At 33.2% G+C, this 27381-nt stretch overlaps 2 protein-coding genes across 2 annotated transcripts; both read left to right on the top strand.

The window, feature by feature from the left end:
* The first annotated feature begins 2151 nt into the window (after positions 1-2151).
* LOC148176846 (uncharacterized) lies at positions 2152-6974 on the top strand. The gene is made up of 3 exons (XM_088033201.1): positions 2152-2260; positions 2359-6131; positions 6182-6974. The coding sequence occupies exons 1-3, from the start codon at positions 2249-2251 to the stop codon at positions 6972-6974; spliced, it is 4578 nt and encodes a 1525-aa protein (XP_087889327.1). The 5' UTR covers positions 2152-2248.
* A 14736-nt stretch (positions 6975-21710) lies between these two features.
* Positions 21711-22530, top strand: LOC148176845 (uncharacterized). Its single transcript, XM_088033200.1, has 5 exons — positions 21711-21851; positions 21900-21999; positions 22042-22149; positions 22198-22357; positions 22406-22530. The coding sequence occupies exons 2-5, from the start codon at positions 21913-21915 to the stop codon at positions 22528-22530; spliced, it is 480 nt and encodes a 159-aa protein (XP_087889326.1). The 5' UTR covers positions 21711-21851; positions 21900-21912.
* Positions 22531-27381: the final 4851 nt, after the last annotated feature.

Genomic DNA, 27381 nt, shown 5'->3' with positions numbered 1-27381 from the left:
TTCTATCGCAATCCAATTTTGCTGTTTAATTAATCCACAAATAGGTAGTTTCCAGAATCTTTTGTAAGAAGTCTGTTTAACTATGTATTTGTTCTTAATTCTTTCATTTTTAGAAAAAGTGGGGACTTTAAGTCGAACATTAAAATGTCGTTAAACTAAAAGGTTTTTTTAAACAATCTATTTGGAGTGGTAATATGTATAAAGACGACCGATAAGTATGAAAAATCATTTTGATGTTAACTGTTTGGCGAATTTTGTTCACTTTGGCAACCTTGGTTAGATCAATATAATGAAGAAGTTTGAAAAATTTATGTCTCTCGCGTTTTTCAAATTAATAAACAAAAATTAAAACTTTAATAACGTTTTTAAAAGAGAACATTGACGGAATCAATAATAATAATCTCGAGCTAATACCTGGAAGAGGCACGGGTCCACCTTTTTCTACCTACTTGAAGATGTCGTAAATTTTAATTTTCGGACACAATAGCCTGTTTACACCCTCCACATTATGAGTGCAATAAGATAATATTCGACTCTAAAAGTCAGGTACGCCATGGTAAAAGCTGCCTACTAGTAGCCAGCTAGTTTACACCCTCCACATTATGAGTGCAATAAGATAATATTCGACTCTAAAAGTCAGGTACGCCATGGTAAAAGCTGCCTACTAGTAGCCAGCTAGTAGCCAGCTTTTACCATGGCGTACCTGACTTTTAGAGTCGAATATTATCTTATTGCACTCATAATGTGGAGGGTGTAAACAGGCTATTGTGTCCGAAAATTAAAATTTACGACATCTTCAAGTAGGTAGAAAAATTTGGACCCGTGCCTCTTCTAGGTATTAGCGCGGGGGCTCAAGATGATTGTTGATCCCTTCAGCGTGTTTTTTTTTTAATTACTTTTAATTTTTGTTTATTAATTTAAATTTTAAATAAGTTAAAAAAATCGAGGGCTATCAAGTTTTCAAAATTTTACAATGAGAACGAAAAAATTAGCATCATTTTAATGTTGGAACGTGTATTTTACATAAGTATAAAGAATTTTTGAATCACTTTTTGACATGGCAATGTAAAGCAACCTTTATTGTCATTGTGACTGACATACAAAAAGTAAATGTCTGACCCTTGCTGTGCCGTTTATAAATTTTAGGGTTATAAAGACAAAGGATAGTTTACAATTTTTAAACATCAATCAATTTGATGTGCGAAATTTTAATTTCGCGATAGTAATTCAAAATTTAATATCAACAATATGTTTCTGAATTTGCAAAATAAATTATAAACATTCGTTTCCTTCTCATTGTTTTTTCCCAGAACGGTACCATTTGCACCCGTATTTGACATACGCAAAATTAGATTTCTATCGCAATCCAATTTTGCTGTTTAATTAATCCACAAATAGGTACTTTCCAGAATCTTTTGTAAGAAGTCTGTTAAACTATTTGTTCTTAATTCTTTAATTTTTAGAAAAACTGGGGACTTTAAGTCGAACATTAAAATGTCGTTAAACTAAAAGGTTTTTTTAAACAATCTATTTGAAGTGGTAATATGTATAAAGACGACCGGTAAGTATGAAAAATCATTTTGATGTTAACTGTTTGACGAATTTTGTTCACTTTGTTTTCTTTACAACCTATTTCATGATGTGGCAACCTTGGTTAGATCAATCTAATGAAGAAGTCTCTCGGTTTTTTCAAATTAATAAACAAAAATTAAAAATTTACACGGGTAAACCTTTTTCTACCTACTTGAAGATGTCGTAAATTTTAATTTTCGGACACAATAGCCTGTTTACACCCTTCACATTATGAGTGCAATAAGATAATATTCGACTCTAAAAGTCAGGTACGCCATGGTAAAAGCGTTCTACTATAACCACGATTTGCGTTAACGTAAAATCGAATTAGAATTGGGCTCTTATAGGTTAATAAACAGGTTACAGTTCAAACAATACATTCTAGGCGAGTAAATAATTTTGTATATAAATTTTGAATCATACATATTTAGTAATATTTTAATATTATATATATCGTCCTTATCAAGAAATCAATCTAACTGGCAGTCGATTTGGAATTCTACTCAAATAATTACGATAATCTGCTATAAAACCGTAATGATAAAACGCAGTAATAGAGCAGTACTACTTATTGTTTGCTTGAGATGCGTCGCAGAACAATGAAAACGTCTTAAAGTGCTAAATATGTTGCAGTACCAATACCTATCTCTTCAAGCACAGAGAGAGAATTTACAAAATGGAACATGAGGTAAGAATTTTAAACAGCGCTCAGTTACAATTATACATAAATATTTCAAGTCCCTCTAAAGTTGGTCAGTTTGTTACAAATCCACTATTAAATTTCAGCAAAAATCGGGAGTTATTAACAGAGGCTATGAGTACGAGAAAGTTGTGCCAGCATTGTTTGGATTAAAACTTCTTTTCGACCAAAATGTCAGAGACTTCATTATTAGTCCTAACCCAAGCAGGTACGAAAAGTTTGATGATCTATCAATAAAAGTAACATACAGCGACGGCAGTAAAAATGAGTTTTTGTGCCAGTTAAAGCATCGGGAAAAAAGTAAAGACGTTATAGAGGCAAAAGTTCTATTCAGCAAAAAAAATTATAAGACCAACAAGACAAAGGGATTTTCGATTTTTGAGTATGAGGACTTTTATTTAAAAAACAACGGCAAATTTCCACAAAACTGTAAATTAGTCTTATTCACAAACACACAGTTTCAAAATATTGAGAGTAATGCTAATATTCAAGTTAAGCCTTTGCGTCCTGAACTTCCGACAGATAAACAAAAAACTGTTTATCAGTTTAAAAAAACAGACGAAAATTCCAGTGATTTTTACGACAAATTCTATCTTTACTCAGAACAAAGAAATAAAGAAGAAATTTTGAACGAAATCGAAGAGATTTTCTTAAAAACATTCCACTCTACTCCTGAAAAGGCAATCTGTTACGTGGACTTTTTTCAGAATGTGCGTGAAAGGAATTTTAATAACACTAACATTACTCGTGATCAAATCATCGTAAATTTGATGAAACTGCTGATGTTTGACCACATCATCAAACCTTCCTTTAATAAAAAGAATACAAAAATTGAGTTGATTGAAAAATGTGTTCAACAGTTTGATGTGACTGTTCTACCTTCCATGGAAACCAATTTTATCTCTGATAACTGGAGCTATGATACTAAATTATCAGACTTGCAATCTGAATCACTGATAAATTTTGCAGTTGGAATTAAACTTATCGCAAATAAAAAAGTTGAAGACCCGGGAAACGATTTACTTCAATTTGCATTTTATCTACAACGAAGTATTTTGTTTCTCCATGTCACCAAGACTTTACATCCCATCATTTCTTCGCTCGTTCCTTTTATTAAAACTTTACAATGTAAACTGAGCTTAATTTTGGTGGGAAAGGATGTTCAAGGCAATGAACACTTCAAAGTCTTTCGTAAACTTGACGATCTCTTACAAACTGACAAAGCTTTGTTCCATAAAATGACGAAGCAGCTGACAGTTTCTGTAGAAGGACGTGAGGTTAAAAGCATTGCAGAGTTGGAAAAAAGTGGTGTGAAAGTAAATAATATGATAACAACGCGAGAGATTTTTCAATCTTTGGAAGGTCATGTCCTGCTTGGGGAGAAAATTCAGGAACTTCCGGAGTCTTATATTCCGCGAGCTTTATTGAAATCAAAAGTGGACATTGCACAGTTGCAAGAACTGTGCTACCACAAAACAACAATTGTTAATTGCCAAGGAAAATCTAAAGAGTTCAGACAAGCAATTATCGAAAATGGATTCACTCTTGATATTGTGTCAATGAAGGAATCTCCAAACAAAGCCCCTCATCTCATTTTGACCGACAAGCACGTTCCTGTGAATGAAGATGCAAATTCTTTAGTTCTACAAAATGACAGTTTGGAATGGACAGATTGTAAAGTCCCCGCGTCCGTTTGTTCAGGTTTTCAAAATCATGTAAATCTCTTAATCGATGAACCAGGAAGTGGCAAGACCACGCTTCTGAAGTATTTAGCAAAAAACTGCCCGGAGAACCACTGGGTTGCTTTTATTCCACTACGCGAAAAAACTTCGATACTAGAGAAAGAAACCTCAACTGAAGGACTTGTGAGAGAGTTTCTAGGTTGCAACGATGAGCATGAACATCTTTGTGACCACTTCCTCTCAATAGTACTGTTATTTGACGGTTTAAACGAACTAAATTCTGATTTTAGAAACAAGGCAATCAACGCTATTAAGAAAATAGCAAAAAAAAAGTACCAAGTTTGGGTTTCTGGTACCACGTCTCTGAAGACAACCATGGAAAGATCATTTAAGTCACCGCACTACTTCACTGTCGAAGCGCTAAGCGAAAAAGAGCAACAAATGTACATTGAAGAGAGATTACGAAAAGCTGATTTGAATTCACAATCGATCAAGAATATAATGCGGAACTGCTTCAGTACAAAACTAACGAAAACGCCTCTGAACTTGTATATTCTAACCGAGGTCCTCCAAAATAAAGAATGCAGTTATACTAACTTTAATGTTAGTCAACTCTACACAAGTTTTATGAGAAAAAAGCTAGATCATTTTTTGCAAAAACGAACTAGTGTTAATTTGGAGCAGATCCGAGATATTTTGAAGAGTTCTACGGTCTTCTATATGAGAGGTTATCAGAACGTTGCATTGCGAGCATGTTTGGAGCCTACCCTATTAAGTTTCTTAACGAACGTTTATCTGGATCGTCGTTTTGTTAACGATCTTCTTGAAAATCGAACACTGATTGAGATTATGAAAATTGACGAAAACGAAAATTTGTCTTTGAGGCATCACACGTTTAGCGAGTACTTCACCGCCATGTGGCTCATCGAACATTTTAATGATGTACCTGAGGAAGAAAGGAAGTTTATCTTTCACATTAAACACACCGAAGTTAGAAAATTTATCGACTACGAACTCGGTAAAGACTGTTATCTTCACTTGGCGATACTTAACAGAGACTTGGAAGCCGTTAAAAGACATGCACCAGAACATTTGGACGACGTTGACGCACGTGGAAGAACTCCGCTGCATCTGGCCGTACTGCTTGGAAAAAAGCATCTACCCTACAAAGAGAATCAGGTTAAAATCATTTGTGACAAAGATTTTGCGATACAAGCCGAAATTTTGAAATACTTGCTAGACTGCAGACAAGCTGATTTTTCAAATTTTTTCTTTAAAAAAGACACATTGCTTGAGTGGAATGTCTTTCAGTACGCTGATGCTTCGCTGTGCTTGGAGGCGCTGGAAGAACTATCAAAAAAAATAAGCAATCAGTGGGAGAGCATGCCAAGGTTCTTCGACGATTTAAAGTCTTTGTCTTATCATTGTGTAGCGAGTGGCTACATCAACTTACTAAAAAGTCTTATCACTAGAACAAGTCTACAGGACCTGGACGAACAACATTCGAAACCTCTTCTTCAAGTAGCTATTGCAAACCACCATCAGGAAGTCTTCGAGTTTCTAATACAAAATGACCTGAGTTTGAACCGAACCGATCCTCACAAAAAAACGCATTTGCATGTCGCTGCCATTTGTGGCAACTTCAAAGCTGCAAATCTTCTCATTCAGAAAAATATTGATATTGAAGCAAAGAGCCTTATCGGAAAAACAGCGTTGCACTACGCCGCTACCATGGGGCATCTAGCTATTGTTGAGCTTCTAGTCAAGCAGGGACAAAGCGTCAACCTCACAGACAACCAAAAGAAGACTCCTCTACATCTTGCCAGGCGAGCAGACATAGTCAAGTACTTACTAGAAAAAAACCCTGATGTCAATGCGAGTACAGTGACGGGTGGAACTGCTTTACATCGAGCAGCAGAAGCGGGACTTCTAGAAATAGTGGTGGAGCTACTCGACAAAAACGTTGACAAAGACAAGAGAGATGATTTTGGTATGACTGCTTTACATTATGCTACTAAAGAAGGCCACGAAGATGTTGTCAGTCACTTGGTGACAAAAGGAATCGACGTTTTTGTTGAAGACGACGTTGGAGATCTTGCGAGCGACATCGCCAAGGACCGTGGCCACGACAACATTGCGAAGCTTTTAGAGGATACCGAAAAAAAGAATCGTAAAAGGTAATTATCGTTTCATGATTCTTTTAAAATTGTAATTTTCAATCTTACAGGCGTGTTAACTCCTTATCTGATGAAACTGTTTTTGTGGCTGCTATAAAAGGAAACTTGGAAAATATCATGGAACACCTGGAAAGTGGGAAAAATATTGAGAAAACTAACGACCGGAAAGAAACAATTCTACACGTTGCTTCTGCTCACGGGCATGTAAATATCGTTAAACACTTACTAAAAGAAGGTGCCGATCCTGGAGCCACAAACGTCGACAACCGTGTCCCTTTGCATCTCGCGTGCCAGAAAGGTCACACCGAAGTGGTCAAAACTTTACTAAACAAGGAACAAAACCTCGTTAAGGACAAGCGAGGAATCACACCCATTCACTGGGCAGCCTATAAAGGCCACACTGAAATCGTTGAGATTCTAGCAGACGCCGACGTGGAGCTCAACACGACTAGTAATACTGGGAGGACACCGTTGCACGCGGCTGCTCATAATAGACACACACGAGTTATAAAATTACTTCTTTCAAAAGGAGCTGATGTTAGAGCCGTCGATAATAAACGACAAACATGTTTACACGTGGCTGTGTCAAAAATGCACGATTCTACTGTCAGGTTTTTGGTAAAACACTGTAAAGATATCATAAATAAAGTTGATTCGGATGGAAACACTGCTCTACACCTTGCGGCGAGAAGAAATAATAAGAAAACAGTAATGGCTTTGTTAGAACATGGCGCTGATGTTAACCTTCAAAATTCTTTGGATCAGACACCCTCAGCTGTTGCCGTGGAAGCGAATCATAAAGATGTGATTGAGTGTTTTGAAGAATGGTTGACTAATATCTAATAATTTAATTCTAAATATTGTAATATTGGTTGTGGGTTATAGAAATAAATTGCAAGAAATTGAATTCATTCTCACTTTTTGTCTGCGTCACATTCGGCTTAGCAACAACGCGTAAATTAACTTCAAGTTCTTCCAGAGGCTTAAGTTTTCCTGACGCAAGTTCAAACTGTCTTATTATTTTGAAATTTACAATAAGATGAAGAGATTTTTTTCGATTTTTTTGGGTAAAATCTTGTCCGCATTAATCTTGAGAAGATGATTTCAAAATTCAGTATTTCAATGCATAAGATTTTCACTAGTTGGTTGTCTGAATTTTAACTTTATTAATGGATTTAACTAAGCGGCGTCCAAGTTTCTTTAAAAAATGTGTTCTTAAAAGTTCACTCTTCAAATTGGTGTTATACAGTGATGACATAGTAATTGAACTTCTGAATTTACGACTGTCGCAAATGCGAACCAAGTCATATTTGTTTATGGTGAAAGTAAAATATCTCTGGGACTTCTAGATGTCTTCATAGACGTTGATACGCCGTGGCCCAACTCAATGGTTCCTTCAGAAGCGGTGGAATAGTTGAAAAAGCATTTGAACATTAAAGATTACAGTTATGACTCCAAGTGAAAATGATATTTTAGACAATTTAATCTGTACGTAGATGTGTTTTTATCAGCAACACCCATATTTGTAGGATTTTCATTGTAAGAAGAGAAATTTGATTGGTTGAAAACTCAGAAGCCCCTGTTGTCATTTCTGATTTTATAGATTACGAAAATGATAAGTTTGCCAAAGCTATTATTGCCTTGAATCAGAAAATACTTGATAACTCTAAAAAGCATGTGCTAAAATATTGTTTCAAAAACCACGCACTGTTTAGCCACGTGTTATATACAACATTTTTTGTACAAACGTAATTTGATATAAAGTTTTTTAAGGAAACTAGAATTTTTATTTAAGTAAGGGTAATGTATTAACTAATAAAAAATCCCACTTCAACAATTTCTTTTACATGCGAAGCAAGGTTTTTCGTTTCAGTATATCTTTCTGACAAAGCACAGGAATTTTCGACCAGAATTGCTTGAATCCAGTCGTCATTTTCAGAGTTGTCAAAGAAAAATTTGCTAACAACCTAAATTTCCATTACAAAACACGATGAGTTAAAGTATTTGTTCTGACAGCTTACAGCCGAAGTCAAAATCTGCAGAGTGGGCTAGGGTGCAATGAAATTTTCTTAATAATAATTAAAATGCTAATTATTGCAGATTGAATTGTTTGCAATAAAAAAGTTTTTTTGAAAGCGGAGCAAAAGTACTACAAGGTGTTTATAAATGTTTCTAGCATCAAGAGTGGCTATTAATGTTAAAGAAATTTGCCGCTTATTACAAATGTGAGTTGCTATTTTTCAACTGACATTTGCAGTTAACCTCAAACATGAAGTAAAGTAAGTTTAGAGAAATAAACTGTTTTAGTTGTGACTTAAAACCTGTAAATGAAAAACTTAGACACAAAACCGTAACTGAAACGTCATTGACATAAGTAACATTACAAAAAAAATTCAAGATAGTTATATTCACTATGAAAACAAAGCGGCAAAATAGTGCACGACAAGAATTCCAGAGTCACCTTTTATGGTAGAAACATTTATAAACACGTTGTATTTTGACGTCGAAAATAAAGAGCGAAAGTTGATTTTCCTTGCCTATGAGCGAAAGTGAAATAAAGTGTCAGATTAAGTTGTCAATTATGACTGTACCCGTTTGTACTCCTTTTAAATTGGCAAAAAAAAACAAATGACGGCTTTTTGCATGTGCATTAACTTCGTAAGTAATAATCACAATTTTAACTTTTAGGTTGCACCTAAACTCTCTTGGAGAGCGAAAAATTCCAAGGGATAAAATTGCCAGAAAGAATCGAATGACTGTTTTTTGTATGTGTATATGCTTCGTAATAGTTTCTCATAGATAGAACACCATAACATTACAGTACATTTAAATATAATATAGCTTAATATGCCATTAGAGTTCCGACCCTACCTTTACCTTTAGATAAAATAAGATAAGATTATTGAAATTCGTTCATGTCTAACTCAAGAAGTAATCTAAGGTCTTACTTGAAATGTTTCTCGCCATTAAACCTGAAATCGAAGCCGAAAGGCATTTCTTGAACAACACTACTCGCGATTTAAACGGCCGATTTGTTGTCTGACTGCCTACGAAAACTACAAACTTTGATATCGTCGACACGCAAAAAAGCGCAATAAAACGTTTTCACAACTTAGAGCGTAAACTGTCAAAGAACACGGATTACAGACTGCAATACACGACGTTCATAAAAGAATATCGAGACAACGGCATTTATCTGCTTCATCACGGGGTGATAATAGAGTCAAGAGCCAAGACTACAAAGCTTCGGGTAGTTTTCGATGCCTCGCTAGTTAGTGAAAACGGGAGAAGCCTAAATGATAATTTGTTGTTAGGTCCGGTATTACAACAAGAACTTTTCAATATCGTCTTAAGATTCCGCACGCATCAGTTCATATTAACAGACGACATATGCAAGATGTACCGTCAAATTGTCATGCATCCGGATGATGCTAAAAATCAGCTAATATTTTGGCGCGACAACTAAAAACAGCCAATAAAAACATACAAACTCATGACACTCACGTACGGTACCAAACCCGCGAGCTTCATAGCCACGCGATATGTCTCGCGGAACTAGCAAACTTAAACGAATATCAATTTCCGAAAGCAAGTAAAGTTATCCGCCGGGATTTTTACATGGATGACATGCTAACGGGGGCGCACACTGAAGTTGAATTAAAAGAAATCAAAACTCAATTAACACGCATATTGGAACAAGCTCAATTTGAACTGCGAAAGTTCCGCTCGAGTTGTTTCTAATAACGACGAATCGGAGTCAACCGTAGAATTATTCAAAAACAAACTTTCTAAAACGTTGGGTTTGTCCATAACGGCGCAAATTTTTGATACGCTCGGTTTGATCGGGCCGATAATAATGACAGCAAATTTGATAATCCAGGAAATCCGGTCCCTCAAATTAGGTTGGGATAAGTCACTCCCGCAAAACATATTTTTAAAATGGCTCACTTTCGTTAAAGAATTGATACGCATTAAAGATCACAAATTTCCTAGAAGGGTAATCGCTGATTCTTCTTCAAACATAGAACTACACGGTTTTTGCAACGCATCAATGCATGGATACGGAGCAGTTGTTTATATCATGGCTAAAATTCGCCAATCTTTCGAAGTTATAAGTCGCGCAATTTTATGGACGGACTCTAGCATTGTTCTGGCTTGGATTGACACGCCATCGAGTTCTTTGAAACCCTTTGTGTCACACCGAGTCGCGGAAATCACATCACTGACCGAAAATGCTGCGGATAATAAATGCAGTTGCATCCGATAAAATTCGAAGCAGTCGAATTACGAGTTAGAATTATTGAACTATGTGCTGAAAGAGGTGTGGGTTAATCAAATATTTAAAATTGGTTTAAATTAAGAAATAAATTTTATTCTTTTGGCATTTGTTGCAAAATTTAAAATAAAAAAGTTTTTTTCTACAACCGTCAAAAAAAGATGACATTTGCACACCATTTATAGTGCGTGAAGTAACTGTTTTGCGCACTAGACTAAAAAAAAAACGAAAAAACACTGTCAACAAAATAATGTCAAAGTTTATTCTCTTTTAAATTACAAAGGCCATAATTTAATTTATAACAATAATAAGCTCTGTACTTCCTGTAGATTTCAATGTACTCCAAACTTGAAACAGTAAAAGTTCTTTCGCAGTGATTTTGACTATCGAGGACATTAACAATCAAAACGGTCCCGACATCTTGAATGCCATCATCAGTCATTTTCATCAGTTCTTCTCGACGACAAGCGCCACTTACTTCAAGAATTTTTTGACGTCAATGTTTTCTTTGACATTCAGAGTGGCTTCCATCATAGAAAACGTACTCTATAAAGTTGGTGGTTTTACCTTCCTGGACTTCTCTTCTAAATATGATAGTAATACGTTTTCTGTAACTTGCAATACGTTTTTCTTCGTGCACCATTCTCGAAATTGCATGTAGGCTTCTCCTACATGGATTTTGATTTACCAGGGAGAAGATTGGATATCGCAGCAGCAGCAACTGCTCCCACATCGTCGTCTTCGCTAGTAAAATCCATTGTTTGCACTCCAAAATTGGAAAAACGCCAAAAAACGGTTTTTTGTTTATGAAAACAACAAGTGCATTTCCCTAGATACGCGCGACGCTGGTAACTCTAATTTCTGCAATTTTTTTTACAGGAGGAGTTTTATTCGATTAGGAGCGTTTGTAGAAAAAATATTGTTTGTATTTCGTGGCTCATTCGTGTTTTTATGGCGCTTTCGAATGCCTTTACGGTCTCGTCCTATCGGTCTCGACCAAAATTAGCATTCTTAAGCGCCATTAAAAAAACACTCATTTTGCGCACTTAATACAAAAATAACTATTTGTTAGTTTTCGTTTTTTACGATTGCAGAAATACATTCTGATAAGTTTTAATTTAAGCAAAAACTATTATTCCGTGATTTATGCGCAAAATTAAAAATAAAGTTTTTTTTCCTTTTGCAAATTCAATCCGGGGACATACTGTAGACTACTCTATAGAATAAAAGTCGCAAATAAATTGGTAAATTTCTTCAAATAGTTTTTTCGATAGGCCAAAGGATTTTTTTTATTAAACCCCCCAACGCTTCAAGTCTTTGAGAAAATGTACAATTGGCAGTTGTTTCGGATATAACAAAAGTCTTCAGTTTAAGCAAACAATTCATTGTTTTTAAGTTTGTATAAAACACTTTGATAAATAAAGTTATTGAATATAGCATGTGGACTAGAGTTAAAGTCAATCAAAAAATGTAATACCTGCATGTATCATGGGTACTAACATAATTAATTACAATAAATTTAAAATATTACACTTTATAGAAACATCAGACATCGAACATCTCGCGGCCGAAAAGCATTTTTTGGCCTCATGAATTGTAAACGTCAAATTAACATTCAATTGACATCTTTGGAAACACTAGACTTACAAGCGCCCTGGACGTTTACACACGCCGTGCCCAAATCGTAAAAATTGCCCAAATCGTCTGCTCTTCACATGCGTTTATAAATTAAAATCACTTTACCATAATGAAGATTGATCACCAAAGTGGAATCTACCTAAATTATTATCTCAATTAAGACAATATTTCTTTTTTTAAAGTCAAATTAAAACGTTTTTTATACAGCGCCATCTTGTGTACTTTTTGTGCACCAACTACAAAATTGACAGAATTGACAGATGATGAAATTTACAAATGTCAGATGTGACAGTTCTAATAAATTTTGAAAAATCCAATTATTTAAATTAAAATTTTTCCGCCAAAAAGTTTAATACAACTCTTGTGCGTTAACCATTTTACAGCGCTCAATCATTAAAGCACTCCGGCTACGCCGTCGTGCTTCAAACTGATTTCGCGCTGTAAAATGTAAGTTACTACACGCGACTGTAAATAACTATTTTTTTCTTCTAATTGTCTTAAGGAACTGTTATGAATATTTTTTCGGGTGCATTAATACTAGCACTTTTACATCCTGGCACAAAACACCACTGTTTTGACCCCATTTTTAATTATAAAGACGGCAATCGAATTATAGTAATACAAACGCACGGCTCTGCTAAGAGCGAAGTTGAGATGTGACGTCACAAAGCTAGCCTCGCTAAGTATGTTTTCCAATCTCGCTCGAATCAGACTTTTAAAAACGCTTAAAAAATTATAAACAATTTTTTTGCAATTTTTTTACTAGCGACATCATATTATACGACATGAAAACTATCGATTTTCGTCAAAATTCAAAAATGTGCATTTTCCCAATTATGCAAAATAATACTTTTTAGTATACGCTACCAAATATAGCTACTTTACCGACTCATTTAAGATCGAAAGTGACCGTAACAACTAATAAAACATAGTGGTTTAATACAACAATTAAACAACTTTATTTAATCTGAAGGGTACATTCATATGATTAAATTATTAGATTTGTAAATAAATCTTACCCAATTGTCTTCGAGTTTTTGGAATTTTTTTAGAATTTTGCAATTTATACAAAAAAAAATATTTCGGTGTTTGCTTAAAACAATTTAGTTAGAATTAAACAAAAATGATATTTCCTAAGAATAGTTTTTAGATTTGTTACTATGTATGAATACAGACGAATAAAATGCTTTTTAAAAAAGATTCATTTTTTAAAAAGACTTTCTTTTCCCAAAAATTCTATTAAATCTGATGGTTACAGTGGTGGCATGGTAACTAAAATCCGAAGCGCACTATTTTCGAGAATTAACTTTTATTAATTATACAAAGTAAGAGGTTTGAATGTCTATTTAAGAGCTTTAACAAAAAAATGAAGTTAGTAACTTAAAAAGTTTTTACGGACTTATTTGCTATTCTCGACTCGATTATGCCTCGTCCGTTAAGCAGCAATTTTAAACTTATAATAACTCAATGAATAACCGATTTAAGTAAACATATGTTATAGATTATAGATTAGTAGCCATAACAACAATTCTAACAACACGACTTAATTCAGATAAGAGCTAATTTTTATGACTCAACTTTTCACTTGTCGCGTAGAAATGCAAGCCCCAACAGTCGTCCGCTTCTCTAAAAAAGGTACAAGGCTTCAGAAATATCCGAAATTTAGTCTAAGCTTTTTTTAGATGACCCTCTCTGGCATCTTCGTCGCATTTACATCGATGCTTTTCGAAACATCTTCACAAAAATTGCAACAGCAATCATCACCAGCAGCCTCGCTCTATTACTGCTTTTTCAGACTTTTCTCTTTTTGCAAAAGTTCGATTTTTGGTACTTTATCAAGTATTTTCCAGCTTACGGAATGTTGTTTTTTGTAAGTGTAAAATGGAATTTGGTTTCTACTTTTATAGTAGTTTTTTGGTTCAATTGCTGTAATCCCAATGATGCCATCAATGTACTATGATCAAATGACTTTGAATACTGGGATATGACTGAGACAGCCAGTGTTGCCACTAAGAGGAAAATTAGGTTGGAAGCTCTGTATTTTAACACTTTTACTGTGATAAACACGGCTATGGCTATATTCTGTGGACTAACTGTTATGAAACCGATACCAATCGACGTTGAGTTTTTCTTTCCTTTTGCAATCTTCAAGGAGTTTTTTCCACAATGGGAAAGAGTTTTATCAGTGTTGTACAGATTGGGCTATATTCCCGTTGCTTTGATGATACCGGCTTTGTTTTACATGACTTACTACCTGGTGGGACGTTTACGCTTCGAATTATATCTTTTGATCGATTTTTTGAAAGGAATTGATGATGGGTTTGACGGTGACGAATCATTGTTTTATCAGAAAAAATACCAAGAAGCTGTAAAGCAAAAACTAAGAATTGCTATTGAGAGACATGTTTATCTTTATTTGTATGCTTTACATCTTCAAAGTTATTTTTCTTTTTATTATTTTTTTTAGACACACAGTAAATACGACTCGTAAACTTAATCTACTGATAGTTCTTTACAGCATCACGGGTTCAATTTTAGGCATCTCTATTTTAATTTTTATGCTCACTGTAAGTAGAATCTTTATTTAACTACTTAACCTCTTTCAAAAGGTTACAGAAAATTTGGAAAAAACCTACCAGAGAACTTTATCTTTCATTTTAACAGCAACACTGACTTTCATTCACATTATTCTAACAGGGCAAATGGTGGAAGACGTTGTAAGATTTTACTTCTTTTCCTTTTGTTTTTTAGTGATTTTTCCAGTCAAACCAGTTGAGTTTATTGCTGCTCACTACAAATTGGTTCAACTGGAATGCAGAAAATAAAAAGAATTATTTCATATTTTTGATGAATACTCAAAAGACTCTTCAACTAACATTTTCTCAAACTATGACCATCAATTACAATTTGGGCGTTGCGGTGGGTACCTACTTGCGCCAATTAAATCACACTGACAGACCTTTTTTTAGGTAATGAAATCGATATATTCGATGGTTTCGGTGCTGAGCCAAGTTCAGTACACCAGTCAGTGACTCTTTTAATTATGCGAAATAATACTTTTAGGACACGCTTCATAATATAGCTATTTTACGCACTCATTTAAGTTCGAAAAATGTGTCATTTTTGGATTAAATCCCAAAAAGTAACAACTAATAACACATCCCTATTGGTTTAATGAAACGATTAAACAACATTATTTAATTATAATTTAATAATAAATTATCAGGTTTGTAAGTAAATTTAACACAATTGTCGTCGCGTTTTCGGATTATTAGTTCTTCTAAAAGACTTTTTTGACACAAAAATTCTATTAAATCTGATGGTTACTGTGGTGGCGTGGTAACTAAAATGCAAAGTGCACTATTTTCAAGAAATAATTATTAATTGTTAATCATATAAAGTAAGAGACTTGAATGTATTTTTCAAAGCTTAAGGGTCTACGAGCCTGCCCGAAAATTTCTGTTTGAAAAGTATGCAACTTTAACAACACCTTTGATTGACAGCTGCCAAAAGGGATTACCGAGGATTTGGTAATGAGGGAATCATAAACTTTATGGAAACGGTCGCTTGACCTGCACATTTCCTAAGAAACCCAGCGGTTGGAACAATAAATTCGTGTTGGACCAAAGATGAGTTTAAATATCAGGATTTGAGTTTCTCTGCGTTTTGAGCCCGTGAAATTTCTGGTTCTAGTAGGTAAAAATTTTACGGGCGTAATTTTTTTTTTCAATTAATGGAAAATGTATGTATAAAATCCGCAAATTTCCAGTTTCCATAGTACGTAATGGCAGAATGTTTTTTAATTGAAAAATGTAATTTTCGTAAATGTAGTCCGAAATTTTTCCTCACTGGTCGCCGGGGAAAGTTTAAAATTACTTATTATTTTATTATTTTTATTTGAGAAAAACGCATTTAATTTTTTTTAACCAAACCTTTTACCTGACACATGAGTTTTTGGACCTTTTCGACTCTGTTGTTTTCTGTGATTTAAAAATTAACTCTTCATAATAATACATCCCGATAATCAATAAAAATAGTTCTCTAATTCATTTTTAACAATTTTAACATTTTAAATTATCATAGTTTCTATATTGGTTAATATTTTTTAAGTCAGAACCACACAGGAAAATCAATTTACTTTTCTAAATCTCTTTAGTGAGTTTTGTTGTTCAAAGTGGGTGAGTTGCTTGTATCAGAATTGCTGTTTATTACAGATATAGAGAGTGTTTACCGTTGCTGGCAAATTTTTGTTTTTTAGATTAGATTATTATTTGCTTTTAATTATTTTATTTTACAATGGCGAACGGTTCAATAAATCATGTAAGCACATCAGTTAAACGAAAAAGTAGAAAGCAAATTGCGAAGCGGTTATGGAAAAATGTTAGAAAGAGTTCCAAAAGTGAAAATGTAAATAGCGGTTTTGAGTCAGAGTTATCGGACGATGTCTTTGAAATAGAAAATGTTTGCAATAATACAAATTTTTCTCTCAGTGGTCGTAGAATTGTAGATATAAATCATTTGTTTAATACTATAAAAAATTTAAAACACGATCAATTTAATTGCAATTTTCAGAACTTGATGGGGTACCTTTTATTACGGTAATTGTTGATGGAGCATGGTCCAAGCGTTCTTATAAGTCTAATTATAATGCTTTATCGGTAGTTGGATGTGTAATCGGTGCGAGAACCAAAAAAATTTTATATGTGGCTGTTAAAAATAAATTATGCAAGTTTTGTAAACGATTCAAGACTGATAAGAAATCAGTGCCCCGCCATAAATGTTTTGCAAATTGGAAAAAATCATCCACATCAATGGAGGCAGGTGTTATTTTAGAGGCTTTTAAAAAGTCTGTTCAGATGCATAATTTAAGATTTAAATTTATTATCGGTGATGGAGACAGTAGTGTGTATAAGAAAATTCAAGCAGCAAGACCATATGGACCAACATATTTTATTCAAAAAATTGAGTGTAGAAATCATGTTTTAAGAAATTATTGTACAAAATTGCGCGAAATTTCAAAAATTCACAGAACAGACCTTCAAGTTAGAAAATTTTTGCGAACAAATATACTTAAATTTAGAACAGCTGTAGTAAGTGCGATTAGATACAGAAAAAATGAAAATTTGCCATTCTCAGAAAAAATCGAAAATTTAAAACGAGACATTCATAATGGACCTGCTCATATATTCGGTGATCACAGTAGATGCGCAACTTATTTTTGTAATAAAGTTGGAAATACCACAAATTTGATTGAGTATAATAATTTTAAAAATAGTTCTCTCTACGATATATTTTTACCTAAAATAGAGTCGCGAATTTGTCAGTTAGTTTACTTTACGACGTGGATAATAACATAGTGGAATGTTTCAATTCTGTCGTTAATAAATTTGTAGGTGGGAAACGAATTAACTTTTCTCTTGCCGGGTCTTACCAAGGGAGATGTTATGCGGCAGCATTGAATTTTAATAGTGATCATACTTTTGTATATAAATTTTTAAAAAACAATGCGGGATTTGATACTCCGGGAATATACGTTAATAAATTTCGGGAACATAAATTAAAACAAAAGAAGAAAAAGCATGGTAGAAAAATTAATGTTAGATTACAAAGTGCAGATTCGGATTATGGTGCGTGTAACAAAAACTCAGAATCCAACGAAGTAGTTCCTGACATATTATTGGAGGAGTACGAAACAAGAAAAAATATATTTTTAAATGAGCTGTCATTGGCCATAGCGATGAATGGAACAAAGAACGGCAAATTAGATTGACAACGAGTAATTTCGGAAAAATTTGTAAAATGAGAGACGGAACAGACACGTCAAACACGGTAAAGTCATTGTTATATGGTTCTGGTTTGAGGTCAAAAAAACTACCGAATGCATTACAATACGGAGTTGATAATGAAGAAAAAGCCACAAATAAATTTATGGAAATCACGGGTTTAAAAGTTCAAAATTGCGGTTTGTTTATAGACGATGATAAAAAAATTTTTAGGCGCCACCCCTGATGGGTTAATTGGAACTGATGCGATAATTGAAATTAAATGTCCTTATTCAGCAAGAAACAGTACCATTGAAAGAGCGGTAAACGAGAAACTTATAGATTTCTGTCAAATTAATCCTAATAACGAAGGTACAATAGAATTAAAACGGTCCCATAATTATATGTATCAAATTCAAGGTCAGCTGCATATTACTAAACGGGATAGATGTTTTTTTGTAGTTTATACAAAACTAGATTTGAAATGTACAATTGTAGAGAGAGACAATGATTTTTGGAATACATTTATGGTTTCCCATTTGGAAAAATTTTATATGAATGCCTTACTTCCTGAAATAATAGATTCTAGAGTTAGCCGAGAACAAACGATTAGAAGAATTTTAAAGAAAGACTTATAAATTATGTTCATTCAAATGTCCGGATTGTCATTTCTAAAATAAAGTAGTTTTATAGTTAGAGTCAAAAGAGTGCAGCAGGCCTATTGGGGAGAGCACTTAAAAAAAACGCGCCGTCTCTCTGTACCCCAAGGGTGGTGTAGAAAACAGTGAATTATATTACAGTTTAAAAATATTATTTCTCAATTCACTTGCTACAAGTACCTTCGATGTTTGTTGCCGAGAGCGACCAGAGTTGGGTCATTACCTACTTTTACCCGACAGCAGTTTATTACAATTGGGCGGAACATCAGTGACCCCCTAGTGAGCGGTCGTAAATCATGAGATTTGCATAAGATGATTTGCGTTAGTTGTACTGTTGGTTGCCTATTTTTGATTTGTTTTTTTATTAATAACTTCAAAATTATAGCATAATGACAAAAACAAAAATGTCACCTCCATAGAGGTTTTAATTCTCCACATGTTGGTATTTTTTTTAACTTCGTAGGTTGCTTCATATTCCTTAAAAACGAAAAATGGGAATTTCAGTTTTTAATTACTTAAAGTCAAATTTTTCACTTTTTCAAAATTCGAAGATGTCACCTCCATAGCTCTACCTGAGACGCATACATACAGAGGTCGAGCGATTTTTCAAAGTCCAAAATGCGCTTCAAAAACGAAAAATCTTAAGCCATATACCGGGTATATGCGTAGCGTAGACCCTTAAACTAAAAAATTATGTTAGTTACACGTACTTAAATAGTGTATTATGTAATAAGTTTTATAAACGTCCCTTTAGACACGAGTTTATTTAGGGACGAGCGGAGCGAGTGTTTAAAGTAATGTGTGTCTAGAGTAGTTTATAAACGTGTTACATACTATACTTTTTTTACGACCTTACATTGCTACCATAATAATTATTAAAACTAACATATGTGTCATTGAAACTGAAATATATTTATTATAGTACAAAAATTAACAGAACTATTTAGACTGAATGATGTTGACTGTAACATTTGATATATTTTGTCAATTATTAAACAAGATTAATGTTTTTTTTTTTGAATTGACCTTATTAATATTAAGTTCTGTGTTTCAGTTGCTTGTAGTGGCGTACCTGTCAATGCATTCGTCAGCTTTACTCATGCTTTGCTTGTTCCATTACACTACGAGGTTAGAAAGTGAGCGATTCCAAAGATATCCAATTCAGCGGTCAAAAACAACTTAAAATCGGTCAGTAATGAGTCGTAATCGGTCAGGAATAAAGCACCTCCCAACCTCTGGGGGCGCCACGGACGATTTTGAACTAAAATTTTTAAATTAAGATAGCTGGAATAATCTACATAAGTAAACAGGCGTAGGTGGTAACCGGAATCGATTTTTTTTGACAAGTAATTAACCTCAAAAACAAATTTTTGTTTTAAAAAGTGAGTTAGTCTTTGTAAAATTTAATAACAGCGCAATTCTGGAGGAGTACACTCTACTTCACTGTCGGACATTGTTTTTAGGAAAAAATCACGAGGAGAAAACCCAAATTTGTTACGACTTTTGCTAACAAATTTGATAGAATGCCAATCGTGCAGCGCCTACTAAGTGTTAATTATGAGCATTATTCTGATATACTCAATAACAATAATTGAAGAGCCGGCCGTCTCGAATAACGTTGTAACCGTTAATTTGTCAAAACTGAGATACTAGTGAAAAAACGTTCTACAATTTACAATATATAGTTTTTCTTTGAAAAATCTTGTCAATGAAAACTTTTTTCGGGTGCAACATTTATCAACATGTGTTTTAATAAAAATAAATTTTAAATATTGAGTTTCTAAGGTCGCTTTTTTGCACTTAACGTTATTCGAGACGGCCTTTTATTTAATCAACTAGGTTTACTAGTGACATTTCACTCTTTAAGAAGATAACACAATTGACGTAAAAATCTTTAAATCAAACATGTTTCTTGTTTGTTCATTTAAATGATTGTGAATAATAGTGTACATACTGTTACGAGAAGATTCTGGGGAATATTTGTATATAAGGCAATAGGAATAGGATGTAAATAGTCAAGTATTTGGAAGTCTTGTAAAGTGGAATAATTGCGAATTATCGAAAGTGTTCAAAGTGCACAATAAATTGTTATTGTTAAAAGTGAAACTTTGATTTTTCGGCCAACGTTACAATACCTTGGTGGAAAGTTTCATTCCTGTCTCGCGCATTTGCTGCCCTCGAGCTGTGAAATGAAACACTTTCCACTTCAGTATGTAATCTACTATTACGGATTCATCTGCTATTTTAAACTCGATTATGCGTCGTCCATAAACAGTAACAACTAGTCCAAAAAAAATGTAACTAGCTAAAGTGGCTATTCAGTAAAGGACTTCTGCAAAGGAACCAAGCACATACAAAACACAGGCAAATTAAGGAGTCATATTTATACGTATTATAACCCAATAACTGACCGATTAAAGAAAACAGTTTTAACCCATAACTGTTATAGATTATAGATTAGTAGCCATAACAACAATTGTAACAACAATATTTAGTTCCCAATTAGAGCTGCTTATTATCACATTATATTTGGTCCGACATTTTACTTGGCGTTTAGAAATGAAAGCACCAACAGTCATCCAGTTCTCTAAAAAAGGTATAAGGCTTCAGAAATACCCCATATTTAGTCAAGTTCTTTTCAGGTGACCCTCTTTGGTTGCTTCGTCTTATTTATATCGATGCTTTTCAAAATATCTTTATTAAAATCTTAACAGGAATCCTCACCAGCAGCCTCGCTCTTTTACTGTTTTTTCAGACTTTTCTCTTTTTGCAAAAGTTCAATTTTTGGTACTTCCTCAAGTACTTCCCATCTTACGGAGTGCTTCTTTTTGTGAGTACAACAACAAATTTGTTTTCTAGTTTTTTTTTTGTAGTCTTTTGGTTCAATTGCTGTAATTCCACTAATGTCATCAATGTATCAAGATAAAATCATTACGTCTGAATATTGGGACATGACTAAGACAGCCAGTGTTGCAACTAAGAAAAAAATTAAATTGGAAGGTCTCTATTTTAACACCTATACTCTGATCAACACGACTTTGATTGTATTCTGTGGAGTAACTTTCATGAAACCGATGCCAATCGACAATGAATTATTTTTTCCTCTTGCAATTTTCAAAGAGTTTTTTTCACAATGGGAAATCTGTTTATCAGTATTGTACAGATTAGGCTGTGTTCCAGTCGTTTTGATGACACAGGCTCTGTTTTACATGACTTACTATGTCGTGGGACGTTTACGCTTCGACTATTATTTACTGATCGATTTTTTAAAAGGAATTGATGATGGGTTTGACAGTAACGATACATTGTTTTATCAGAAAGAATACCAAGAAATTGTTAAACAAAAACTAAGAATTGCTGTTGAGAGACATGTATATCTTTATTTGTATGCGTCACATTTCGATGGTTCGTTTTGTGTTAATTTATTTTTCAGATCCACTTTAGAAATGATGCGTAAACTTAATCCACTGATAGTTCTGTACAGCGTCACAGGTGCAATTTTGGGCATCTCTGTCTTAGTTTTCATATTCACTGTAAGTAGAATCTTTATCTAACTTCTTAACCTTTTTCAAAAGGTTACAGAAAATTTGGAAGGGACCTACTCGAGAACCTATTCTGGCATTTTATCAGCAATTTTAACTTTTGCCCACATTATACTGACGGGACAAATGGTGGAAAATGTCGTAAGATAACACTTTCATTCATTCCTTTCTTGCAGTGGTTTTTTCCAGTCAAACCAGTTGAATTCATTGCTGCTAACCACAAATTGGTACAACTGGAATGCAGAAAATAAAAAGAATTATTTCTTCTTTTTGATGAATACTCAGAAGACTCTTCAACTAACATTTTCTCAAACTATGACAATTAATTACAATTTGGGTGTTGCAGTGGGTATCTACTTGCGCCAATTATACTTTAAACTGACAGACCATTTTTTAGATAGTGAAATCGATATATTCGATGGTTTCGGTGCTAAGCCAGGTTCAGCACCCCAGTCAATAACTCTTTTAATATTCACGTTCGAAAATAGAACTTTTACGGACTCATTTAAGTGTTTAAAATGAGTCTTTTTCGGACTTATAAACTAGGTAAATCTAACACGATTTTCTTCGCATTTTTAGCAATTTTATGCAAAAGATGTTTACATATTTTATACAGGGTGTCCCAGAACTCGCGCAGGACCCGTTAACCACAGATTCTGTATAGTTACTTGTATATGAATTTGCAAAAAAATAATTTTTTAAGTCATTAGATTTTGAATTAGAGCAATTTAAAGTTGACCAATCACAAACTTTCAACTAATTGTACCTGAACTACACTTTACTTGTTGCTTAGCAATATCAAAACTGTCGGAAAAATACATAGGAGGAATATTAATTATCACTGGTATTAGCGTGATGGAGCACCTATCCATTTTGCTTTTAGTGTTAGAGAATTTTTAAATGAACAATATCCAAATCGCTGGGTAGGGCGCGGAGGTCCAATATCTTGGCCCGCCAGATCCCCAGTCCTCACATCTTTAGATTTTTTTTTGTGGGTTCACGTTAAAAACTGTGTTTACCGTGTGCCAGTAAAAAATGTTGATATTTTGCGACACAGGAGTCAACAGGCGATGGCTTAAGCAACACAACAAATGTTAACAAATGCCAGAAACAATTTATTAGGAAGACAAAGCTTTGTATTGAAGTTGGTGGTGGTCACTTCGAACACTTCATTTAGTTACTTTAGTTAGTTTAATTTAATTTCGATTTGTTTCTTTTGGTTTAGTTAAGTTTAGTTGCTCTTAGGTTAAATGTCATTGTGACAGAACACACCAACAATTTATGGATATTTTTTTTCAACAATTCGCATAAATGTTTCTAAGGAAACGCACAAATTTTTTGAAAATAACTTTCGAGAAAGAGATTTTATTGGTTAAAGTAAAACCGATTTTATTTGAATACTAAACATTATTTTACACTTTTTCTTGTGCAGTTCGTTTCAAATTTAACATTTGCATCCGCTGTTAACGGGTCCTGCGCGAGTTCTGGGACAGCCTGTATGTACCTACAGTATGTCCCCGGATTGAGTTCACAAGAAGAAAAAAAACGTTTTTCATTTTACAAAAAAATGACAAAGGAATAATATTTTTTGCTTAATTTAAAATAAATAAATCTTTAATTAAAACTTTAATATTATAAAGCTGTGTTCTTAAAATCGAAAAAAACAAAAAATAACGAAGAACTTTTTTATTTTTAATTTCGCAAAAAATGTCAAAGGAATGAAATTTGTTCCGTAACTCAAACCAATTTCCACTATTTGATTGACCTATTACCTGTTTTAGCTCATAGTTCAATTCTAACTCGTAATTCTTTAACACTCTTTCGAATTTTCTCAATTATTGTTAAGGATGCAATTGCATTTTTTTCCAATTTTTTAATACTTACGCATTATTGGGTAAATTTTTCTTTAATGTTTAACACACTATTTGATATTGTGAATCCACAGCTTGCTATTAATTAAATACGATTACAAAAATTAATAAAAAAAATAATGAAAAAATTAATTTTAAGAGTACAAACTAATAATATTGAAATTTTAATTGCAGATTTATCTGTTTTGAAATAAGCAAAAAATGTTATTCCTTTGTCATTTTTTTGTAAAATGGAAAATAAACTTTTTTTCTCTCTTGTGAACTCAATCCGGGGACATATTGTATATTACTATTATTCTCTTATTGTTAATAGGATTAATAAACCCACTGTTTAAGCTTTGTGTAAAACTTTATTAAACACGTTACAATATGCCTGGAAAAATGCACAAAATTCACAATGCAATTTAATATTTAATAACACAATCGTTTAATATTTGTATTAATACGATTCAATAATAATAATTGTCAAAAGCATAATTTTATTCGAAAGATATTAAATTTTCAATTGTAATAATCGCCTTTGGCACATCGTCATCCTTTAAACACAAAAGAGGAGAAAACAACAGGCGAGCAATGTTTATTTTCCTTAATTACCACTTTTGTACAAGTTTAAATTACTTAAAACTTTAGAACATAGTTATGTATGACACAAAGCAGACAATTTCTATTGAAAACTATTAAATTAATTAAAAAATGACACGATTCAAAGCCCATCATGGATCGAATCAAATTAACGCAGAAAACGCGTTTAAAACCCAAAAATCCAACATTTAACAAAATTCAATCCAAAGCATTGAATGTTTGGAAGTTTTGTCTAAAAGCAGAATGTAACTTTCTCAATGCTTTGAATTGATTGCTTAATTAAGATTTATCACTGGGAAAGAAATCGGGATTCTGACTGCGAAAACTTGTCGGTTGAACCAGTCAACAATTTGATTAAGAGAAGAATTAATCGTCTAAATTAAAAGAATTGATAAGGAACAAGAGCAAGAAAATTAGATTGAATGAACTGAATCTAAAACTCTGCTTGTTCGAAATATTTCAAAAAATTTTAATACAGCAGCGCAACGACGTCATCAGTTAGTTTTTCGAGAAATTCACACGAAAACGACTTGTAATAAAACGGCAGCAGTCCACTTTTACGTTGTCATAGCATAATATAATGAAGAGTTTTTTTTCGTAATTTACGTGCACCGCAGGAAGAAAATTATTTGAGCAAATTTGACAAAAAATTCAAGTACTGTTTACCATTGAGGTGGCATCAAGCGCTATAAACGCCCTCTGAAAAATAAAGATAAAATCTAAAGTGAGACTGCAATTCTAGAAGCGAAGACCTCAAGCGCAACACAGGAAAAAAGAAAAATGCCCAAAACAAACAAGAATTCGGAAACTAATAACTCGTTCCGGGATGAAAAATCTTCGTTTTAAGACTTCAAACAAACAAATTTCAGTATAGGGCAAATTCAATGTATTTTTCCAAACACGATTACTCGAAAACTATTTGAGTAAATTGGTTTCTGTTTTTTGCATATGAATCTGTTCAACGTGCACTATGTTGAATGCTATATACAATTTTTGTAAAGTGAATATTTAATGACTTTTTGATTAGTTAAAGACGAAAACTTGGCTGAAAGCGAAATAATTTTTTGCATTCCACATGGTACACTTTTCAAAATTCACGCATACGTATTTTGAGAACAACCAGACAGTAGAATAACGTCTTGTTGTCAAAATTATGACTTTGGGGTGGTGAAAAGACTGAGAATTTTCTCGTAATTTAAAGGTTTTAAAAGATAGATCAATCACTAAAACAACAGAATATAATTATTATTTATAATTTAATTATTTATAATTATGTTCACTATTTTTTGTTAAATTTACAAAAATCTTGGACAAAATTCGAAGATCTCAGTGCATCTATTAATTCTTCAATTTTTGCAATTACACAACTCTCACCTTTTCGGGAAAAATTTAATTTATTAATGAAGATAAACATTAAATAATAATAATGAGATATTGTAATTATTAAGTTTCATGGGTGTAATTTGTAAAGTATCGGACTCAACTATCAAAGTATTTAAGATTTACTGGCCATGGGCAATAATAATTTTGCCATCAGTGCAGTCAAAACTATTAGCTATTGTCTTGACCACAAGATGATGGTAATAATAATCTAAACCATTTGGGCTGGGGTTTTACGAAGTAGTTTTTATTTATGGTTTTATTATCGTAATAAGCAGACTGACCATGGGTAACTCACTAAAAGAGTGCCGTCTACAAATAATGAGGGTTGAAGGGAGATGCTACATTTAACGTTTGGATGTTTAAAATGTTTCGTATAATTTTTCCTTTACGCAGAATTTTGGAGCAGAATTTACCGTTACAGTTTGTTAGATATCCCCTTAAATCCGAAGAAGTTGATGGATCGATCGACATTTTTCTCATAAACTCTGAATTTAACCGCCCCTCTCTATTATAATTATCGCTATTAAGACATTTGTTTTCATATTTACCATACAAAAACGTTCCATTATCTAGAAAGTTTGCGGTAGATAAGAGTCATTTAATAGCACCGTGCGAAGTTAGAAGCACAAAAAAGCGAACTAACATTCCGGTTTCATATTTAGTTCTATAAAAAACTTTGCTGATTAGTTTCATTCCAAGGTTGCACCGTTTTCCGATTCGAACTTTGTATTAGTTATATCAAGTTGTAGCGTCTTGAAAATCGCACATAAAATCTATTCTTAGACAACAACAACCGACAACTTAGTGTCTTGTGCAGGTACAGTTCATGAAGTTCATTCATTCATTCAGTTTAATGAGGTTTATTTGCCAAAACATTTAGTTTCCAGTGTCCCAACAAGCTTTTATTCTAAATCACTGCTCTTAAATAACTAATAGAAACCTGACGGTGATTTGATTGTGTACACACAACTTGTAACTTTGCTTAATTTACTCGCAAGTTATATAGAGTTTGAGTGGATTATTGATAAGTATTGAATTGAAATTGTCTGCTTTTTCTGAAATGAAATGAAATGCATCATATTAAATTATTAAATTGAATTGTGTTGACATCAAACAATTTATTGATTAAAATGAAACGCGGTTTTTAAATTGCGTTATCAAAATTTCACATTTTAGTACGTAGAGAAGCCAACAAATATCAATTCGCCCGGCGCCTCCACCATTTTTACAAAATATTTGCAATGTCCAAATTTTCGTTTAATTGTTAATGGACGTTGTTTACACCAATTGTAATTAACTTTAACAAGTAGTTAAACTCCTCAGACATTTGTTAAACAGTTTAATTACGAGTTAAATTTAATAAGATGCGGTACAAACGGTTTAAAATTCTCCGGAACACACCTGTATAAAAAAGTATTTATTTCTTTTCAACAAACTTCTGTTGACAGAAGTGTACATGAAACTGCCATTACTTTTTTTGTTATGTGCTAATGATGTTGCACCTGCAGATGCAATTTCCCTGTCAACAATTTTAGTT

Source organism: Gnatocerus cornutus, chromosome 3 (assembly GCF_029298725.1).
Source record: "Gnatocerus cornutus isolate USDA-ARS CGAHR chromosome 3, icGnaCorn1.1, whole genome shotgun sequence".
In the NCBI taxonomy this organism is placed as follows: domain Eukaryota; kingdom Metazoa; phylum Arthropoda; class Insecta; order Coleoptera; family Tenebrionidae; genus Gnatocerus; species Gnatocerus cornutus.
The sequence above is the reverse complement of the archived record's forward strand: the minus strand, read 5'-3'. Positions and strand labels throughout refer to the sequence as shown.